Source organism: Capsicum annuum, unplaced genomic scaffold (genome assembly GCF_002878395.1).
Source record: "Capsicum annuum cultivar UCD-10X-F1 unplaced genomic scaffold, UCD10Xv1.1 ctg75716, whole genome shotgun sequence".
Lineage (NCBI taxonomy): Eukaryota > Viridiplantae > Streptophyta > Magnoliopsida > Solanales > Solanaceae > Capsicum > Capsicum annuum.
In genome coordinates this window covers 4,124-12,321 of record NW_025885942.1, presented here as the reverse complement: position 1 = coordinate 12,321, position 8,198 = coordinate 4,124, and the positions used below count along the sequence as shown (strand labels likewise).

The window sequence follows — 8,198 nt, the reverse complement described above, 5'->3', positions numbered from 1 at the left end:
ATAGCGCCCTATGAAGACGAAATAAGATGTCGACTAGGGAATAGTGCCCTATGAAGACGATTAAGATGTCAACTAGGGGATGGCGCCCTATGAAGACGAGATAGATGTCAACTAGGGGATGGCGCCCTATGAAGACGAAATAAGATTAGGATTTTTTTTTTTTTTTTTATTATTATTTTTTTTTATTATTTTATTTATTTTTATTTTTTTTTTTGTTAGAAAAAAAAATGCCCCAGTCTTGAATATGAGGGATCTTATTATTATTATATTGGTATGGGCTTAAAATTATAGGAGTATAGCAAAGAGCGAAAATTGAAGAAAACTTAACTTTGCTATACTTTCCTCACTTCACAAGATTGCTTCGCCCCTGTTCAAGCAAAGAGGGAGAAAAGAAAAAGGAATTGTGAGTTTTTAAAATTGGTGGTTGGTTTGTGGCCTTGGAGGTTTTCCTTATCTCTGCCCCAACTTGATACAGTTGATTCAACTAATTGGTTGGCGAGCTTGAATCTTTGTCTTTCAAATTCTGTCGTATCTCTGTCTGTTTCAGTACGATTCCGCTCTTTCCTTTCCAAATGTTTCACTCGTAACACTTATTTTAACTGGCCCCCTGTCCTTGTCAAGGTGGTGACCGCCCAACAATCACTGCTCAATTTCACTGGGAGCCGTGGTCAACTTTGCGCGTTTTTCTTTATTTTGCATTTGGTGTGGGACTTACCCGTAAAACAGAGCGTGTAAGAATGAAATAAGGAAAATCAAAAGAAGGAATAAAGGAACTATGTTTGAATAGGAAGAATTTTTACCAGTAAAGTTTATTTGGGGGTGTATATCGACTTTAATAACGCATGACATACAATTTGGAGTAGACATTTGACCCTTTAAAACTGTCTAATCCCGAATTAGGCTGCACCTTTCAATCAAATCAAATCGTCCTTCTTGATCTTTGTTCTATCATGATAAACTTTGTCTAACTAAAGTCATTCCTTCTAGGATTTTCTCAATTGCCCTCTCTGATATCGATTGTCTCGTTCATCGTTGTCTTATGGCGCCCCTGAGGGTTTTCACCAATAAGGTTTTTTTTTTTTTTTTTTTTTTTTATCGGGGTCGGGTATCTATATATACAACACACAAAGCTTGACATTCTCAAAAATTGATCGGAAGGTCTTTGATGGACAAAGGAAAAGGATTTTTAGGATAGGCTACAACTTGAGAGCCATATAGAAGTGATAATAGGATGTATATCTCTTTTTTTTTATTTTTATTTTTCTTTATTGGACCGAACCCCAAGATAGGGCTGCCTACGTATCCATTTAGGAATCAGGTCGAACGTAGTTCAATGGTAACGTTTTTTTTTTTTTTTTTTATCGGGCTCCAAAGAGGGTAAGCAAGGAAGGGTAAATAGGGCTCGAAGGGTTGACGAGGGATTGATGACATTTAGTAGAACGATGGCCTTTCGTCATCTCAACTTGAGAATGTTAAGCACAAGTGTGTCAAATATAATATCTTTTGACTGAATCGGCATTGATAGCTTTTTCTGTCATTTTTCCATCCAGATCCGTAAGTTGCAAAGCCCCATTTGATAATACTTGTCTGACTATGTATGGACCTTGCCAGTTTGGAGCAAACTTTCCTTTAGCCTCTTCTTGGTGTGGAAGGATACATTTTACCACAAGTTGACCGGCCTCGAACTTTCTAGGACGTACCTTCTTATTGTAAGCTCGCGCCATCCTTTTCTGGTATAATTGACCGAAGCAAACTGCCGTCAACCTCTTTTCATCTATTAATGATAATTGTTCTAGTCTAGACTTGACCCATTCAGTATCGTCAATTTCGGCTTCACTAATGATTCGAAGCGAGGGAATTTCGACTTCTACGGGTATTACAGCTTCGGTCCCATAGACTAGTAAATAAGGAGTTGCGCCAGTCGATGTACGAATAGTTGTGCGATATCCTAAAAGAGCAAACGGTAATTTCTCATGCCACTGTCGTCGAGATCCTTGGATCATTTTCCTAAGAATTTTTTTAATATTCTTGTTTGCTGCTTCAACGGCTCCATTCGCTTTAGGACGGTAAGGGGTAGAATGATGATGCACGATCTTGAATTGCTCACAAACTTCCTTCATGAGATGACTATTGAGATTGGTTGCGTTGTCTGTGACAATGGACTTTGGTATACCAAAACGACATATGATGTTCGTATGAACAAAATCCACTACTCTTTTCTTCGTGACTGATTTGAAAGTAGCAGCTTCTACCCATTTAGTGAAATAGTCGATAGCGACCAGTATGAATCGATGCCCATTAGAAGCTTTTGGTTCTATTGGACCGATTACATCCATGCCCCAAGCAACGAATGGCCAAGGAGAAGACATAGGGTGCAGCTCTGAAGGTGGCGAGTGGATCAAATCACCATGAATTTGACACTGATGACACTTGCGAACAAAGCGAAAGCAATCTCGCTCCATAGTTAACCAATAATATCCTGCCCGCATGATCTTCTTTGCCAAAACATAGCCGTTCATATGCGAACCGCACACCCCCGAATGTACCTCATTCATGATTCTTTCAGCTTCCTGAATATTAACACATCTCAACAAGTTCAAGTCTGGGGTTCGTTTGTACAAGATCTCCCCACTTAAGAAGAAACCATTAGCAAGTCTCCTAATGGTTCTTTTTTGATCTGCTTTGGCGTGTATTGGATATTCTTTTGACTTTAGGAAGCGTTTGATATCATAGTACCAAGGTTCATTATCTGGTTCTGCGTCAATTATATTGCAATAACCATGTTGATCTCGTATCTGTATCTCTAATGGGTCGAAATGCGTATTTCCTGGGTACGGGAGCATAGAAGCTAGGGTAGCCAGGGCATCAGCCAGCTCATTATGGGATCTGGGAATATGTCTAAACTCGATAGACTCAAACCTTTTGCTAAGGTCCTCTATGAACTGTTTGTATGGAATGAGCTTGATATCTCTCGTTTCCCATTCACCTTGAATTTGTCGAATGAGTAATTCGGAATCCCCCAACACCATTAGCTTGTGCACGTCCAGATTTATTGTCATATTTAACCCCATGATGCAAGCTTCATATTCTGCTGTGTTATTAGTACAAAAGAAACGAAGTCGCGCTGTGGCGGGATGATGGTGCCCGGTTGGTGAGACAAGAACTGCCCCAATTCCTACTCCTTTGACATTGACTGCCCCATCAAAATATAATTTCCATGTATACATATCACCTTGAACTTCTTCCTCAATTGAATTTATCTCTTCATCAGGAAAGTAAGTTCGCAAAGGCTCATAATCATTGTCAACTGGATTTTCTGCCAAGTGATCGGCCAATGCTTGCGCTTTCATCGCGGTACGAGTAACGTACACAATGTCGAATTCTGTAAGTAAGATCTGCCACTTCGCCAATCTGCCTGTGGGCATAGGTTTTTGAAAGATATACTTTAAAGGATCCATTCGAGATATGAGGTAGGTTGTGTAGGACGAAAGATAGTGCTTCAACTTCTGAGCGATCCAAGTTAGGGCGCAACATGTCTTTTCTAAAAGAGTATATTTCACCTCGTAACTCGTGAACTTTTTGCTCAAATAATAGATTGCTTGTTCCTTTCTGCCTGTGATATCATGCTGTCCTAAAACACAGCCAAAAGAATTGTCCATCACTGACAGATATAGAAATAAAGGCCTACCAGGTTCCGGTGGGACCAACACAGGAGGATTTGCCAGATACTCTTTAATCTTATCGAATGATTCTTGACATTCGTCTGTCCATTGGATAGCGGCATCCTTTTTTAGCAATTTAAATATCGGTTCACATGTAGTGCTGAGCTGAGCGATGAATCTGCTTATATAATTCAGCTTTCCAAGAAAACTCATGACCTCAGTTTTATTCTTCGGAGGTGGCAATTCGCGAATAGATTTTACCTTGGCGGGGTCCAATTCAATGCCTCTGCGGCTAATTATGAAACCCAATAGTTTCCCGGATGGAACGCCAAATGCGCACTTAGCTGGATTGAGCTTAAGATTATACTTTCGCAATCTTTCGAAGAATTTCCTCAAGTCATATACATGATCGACTTGTGTCTTGGACTTGATAATGACATCATCAACATATACTTCTACTTCCTTGTGCATCATGTCATGAAAAATAGTAGTCATAGCTCTCATGTATGTAGCTCCCGCATTCTTTAAACCAAATGGCATGACCCTATAGCAATAAGTACCCCACGGGGTGGTGAAAGCAGTCTTTTCTGCATCCGTTTCGTCCATCAGGATCTGGTGATATCCGGCATAGCAATCCACGAAAGATTGGATCTCATGTTTAGCACAATTATCAACAAGGATATGAATATTGGGTAGTGGGAAATTGTCTTTAGGGCTTGCTTTATTCAAATCCCTATAGTCAACACAAACTCTGATTTTGCCATCTTTCTTTGGTACAGGCACCACATTAGCCAACCATGTGGTGTACTGAGCGACCCTGACCACGTTCGCGTTCAATTGCTTCATGATTTCCTCTTTGATTTTATCGCTCATGTCAGTTTTAAACTTTCTTTGCTTTTGCTGGACCGGTGAGAAATCAGGGTATGTAGGCAGTTTGTGGACCACCAAATCCGTGCTTAGACCCGGCGTATCATCATAAGACCAAGCAAAAACATCCTTATACTCGATCAAAATCTGAACAATATCATTCCTGATATTCTGATCCGCATGAATACTTATTTTTATTTCTCTAACCTCCTCACCAGTTCCCAAATTTATTATCTCGGTGTCATTTAAATTGGGTTTGGGCTTATCCTCAAATTGATCCAATCCTTTTTTGACTTCCTTATCAGCTTCACCTTCATCGTATTCATCTACCGTTTGGTTTGCTGATTCGAGATTAGACAACTTTTTAGGGTCTAAATGTGAACTCCACGTACATGCCATGTTATTAGAGCCAGTATTAACATAACTGAAATAAGATAAAAATAAAATTAAAAGAGGAAAGAAAAGATAAATTTACTAGAAAACTTGAATTTCATTTAGTTGAATCGGAAAGGATAGGAGGGTTAACATGAAAGCAGGGCAACTAAACTATGTGAACTACAACCCTGAGAATAGTCCAAATACAAAAGAAAGAAAAACAAAACAACAAAATAAACTACCAAGACTCCTTCCTTGTGGGGAGAGGAGTGGCTTCCCAGTTAGTGAGCTTGATGTTTGGCCCGACGAACTGCACATCTGCATGGCTAGGGCCTTCACCCATCTGAACCATGTTTATTTCATGAAACATTTCCTTGAGACCTTGACATATTTCATCCACATCCTTGTTAGAATATGGGTATTGATTTCCTTCTTTTTGAGCTTTCGTGAAAGATTGGCTGATGTGTGGAACCGGACTTGTCAATTTCCAATCCTTCTTCTTCTGCTCTTTTGCCCATTTTTTATCTGTCGCGGTAGGCTTAAAGCCTAAGCCAAAGGAGTCACGGCTACCACATGGATCCACGGGATTTATAATTCCTTGTAGCGAAACCCCCAATCCTTTTCCCGGTTCGTAACCATTTTGTAGCATTTGGCTAGCCACCATGATTGAAGTAGGAGAGAGATGAGGTCCTGGAATCGGCGTTCCTTCCACGACTTGATCAGCTGTCACAATTTCAAAGGCTTGGTATATGGAAGGTTCACAACCCCCTTTTGTTTCGATATAGGGTACAGAAGGATCTCGATGTATGGAAAGGTCATCCTCTCCATGTACAATGATTTCCTGATTATTGCGTTCAAACTTAACTACTTGATGCAAAGTAGAGGGTATGGCTCTGGCCGTGTGGATCCATGGTCTTCCTAAAAGCAGTTTGTAGGAAGTATCCATGTCTATTACTTGAAAGGTGATCGTAAACTCAACTGGTCCAATAACCAAAGCGAGATCTACCTCACCAATTGTTTCTCGTTTTGCACCATCAAAAGCCCGAACATACACATTATTGGACCGAATCCTATCTGGGCTGATTTTTAATTTTTGCAAAGTAGAGAGAGGACAAATATCTACTCCTGAACCTCCATCGATCATTACCCCTTTTATGTAATATCCTTCGCATTTGATGGTCAGATGTAAAGCCTTGTTGTGACCAGAACCTTCTGTGGGTAACTCATCATCAGTGAAAGTGATTCTATTTGCTTCGAATATTCTACGAACCATCCTTTCTATTTGACATACCGTAGTTTCCCTCGGGACGTATGCTTCATTCAACAACTTAACCAGTGTCTGACAATGTTCTTTAGAATGTAGTAGCAGGGATAATAATGATATTTGAGCCGGGGTTTTCCTCAATTGATCAACAATGGAATAGTCTTGGGTTTTCATTTTCTTCAGAAATTCCTCGGCCTCTTCATTTGTGACAGGTGTTTTCATTGGTCCTTGACTATCTTTAAACTGTTTTGGTCTCCTTAATTCTTCTGGAGCATAGCATCTTCCTGATCGAGTCAAACCCCCTGTTTCGTTTGTTTCTTCCATGACCTCTTTTCCTTTGTACATCACCGTGGTTTTGTTGTAGTTCCATGGGATTGTTTTCAAGCTTGTCACTGGAAGCTGTGCTGCGTGTCTTATGACAATGGGTTCTGTTGTCCTTCTCATGTTGTTGTGCTGTTGGTCGAAATCTGCGGGACCACTCGAAACATATAGTTTTGGCCCATCTTGTGCTATTCCCTTTAGCTTTGCAGGAACATACAATACCATCCTTTCTGAATCTCGGGGTCTTATAATGGAAACCGCTCCTTTCACGATCAGTGGTTCTCTTGGCATATACTTCAGTGCTTCTCCCTGGTTTTCCTTCAAGGCGCCTATTTCTGGCATTGCTCGGCTCGTTGGCCTGCAGTCTCTATCGTTAAAAATCATCCCCACGATGTGTGTGTTACTGTGATTAGGAAGTGGATTGTCAGTGACATTCGGTGCTTCTTCTTTTTGTATTACGATTGCCTTACTTTCGATTAACTTCTCAATGGCTCTCTTCAGACTCCAACAGTTTTCGGTACTGTGACCTTGGACGTTGGAATGGTACTCACACCTTACATTAGGATCAAACCAACTTGCATTCTGATCCACTTTGAAAGGCAAAACAGGTTCAATCCATCCTAATTTGACTAATTTCCGCAACAGGCTCGTATATGACTCTCCAATTGGGGTGAAGTTTTCCTTTGGCCTCTGTTCTCTTGTGTAGTCTGCCGTAACATACGGATTACGAGGGGCTTGTGAATTCGGCTGCCGCGGACGAAACCCTTGTGGCGCAGGTGCCCGCCATTGTGGACGCTGCGGAGGTCGGGCATACGCTTGAGCATTAAGAACAGCAGGTCGAGGCGTATAATAATGTTGAGGAGGGCTGGGTTGTCCCTGTTGGACATGAACGTAAGGGGAGTTTCGTCCCCTTTGGGCATTTCCCGGTCCTGATGCCATCATGGATCCTTCCTCCTTCTTCTTCCGATTTCCGAAACTGCCTGATCCACTCTGAATGGCTTGTGTAGTGGCCCTGAGGGCGGTTTGGCTCATGATTTTTCCTGATTTGATGCCATTCTCCACCATTTCCCCAATTTTTATTGCTTCGGCGAAAGGTTTACCAACTGCGGCTAGTAAATGATGAAAATAATCGAACTCTTGAGTTTGGAGAAAAATGTCGATCAGTTCCTGGTCCTTCAGTGGCGGCTTGACTCTAGATGCCTGTTCTCTCCATTTTATGGCAAACTCTCGAAAACTTTCAGATGGTTTTTTCTTCATATTAGCGAGAGAAGTGCGGTCAGGGATAATATCGAGATTGTACTGAAATTGTTGCACAAAATCTTGAGCCATATCATCCCAAACGTGCCAATGGGAGATGTCTTGATCGATAAACCATTCGGAGGCTATTCCCGTCAGACTTTCTCCAAAATAGGCCATAAGCAGCTCCTCTTTCCCTCCTGCTCCTCTGAGTTGATTGCAATACCTTTTTAAGTGGGCCACTGGATCCCCATGACCACTATATTTGTCGAATTTAGGGGTCTTGAACCCTATCGGCAAATGAACATTAGGGAACATACACAGGTCTTTGAAAGAGACGCTTTTGTGTCCTCCCAATCCTTGTATGTTTCTCATACTCTGCTCCAGACTCCTCACTTTTCTAACTATCTCTTCTCGTTCTTCATTCATAATAGCCTTCTCAATCATGATATGAGACTCAGGCTGATGAGTGG

The 8,198-nt window shown here is 41.2% G+C and overlaps 1 protein-coding gene across 1 annotated transcript; it reads right to left on the bottom strand.

The window, feature by feature from the left end:
• Nucleotides 1-216: 216 nt before the first annotated feature.
• Nucleotides 217-5,007, bottom strand: LOC107845648. Its single transcript, XM_016690079.2, has one exon. It carries the CDS (start codon nucleotides 4,926-4,928, stop codon nucleotides 1,488-1,490), a length of 3,441 nt encoding a protein of 1,146 aa, XP_016545565.2. The 5' UTR covers nucleotides 4,929-5,007; the 3' UTR covers nucleotides 217-1,487.
• Nucleotides 5,008-8,198: the final 3,191 nt, after the last annotated feature.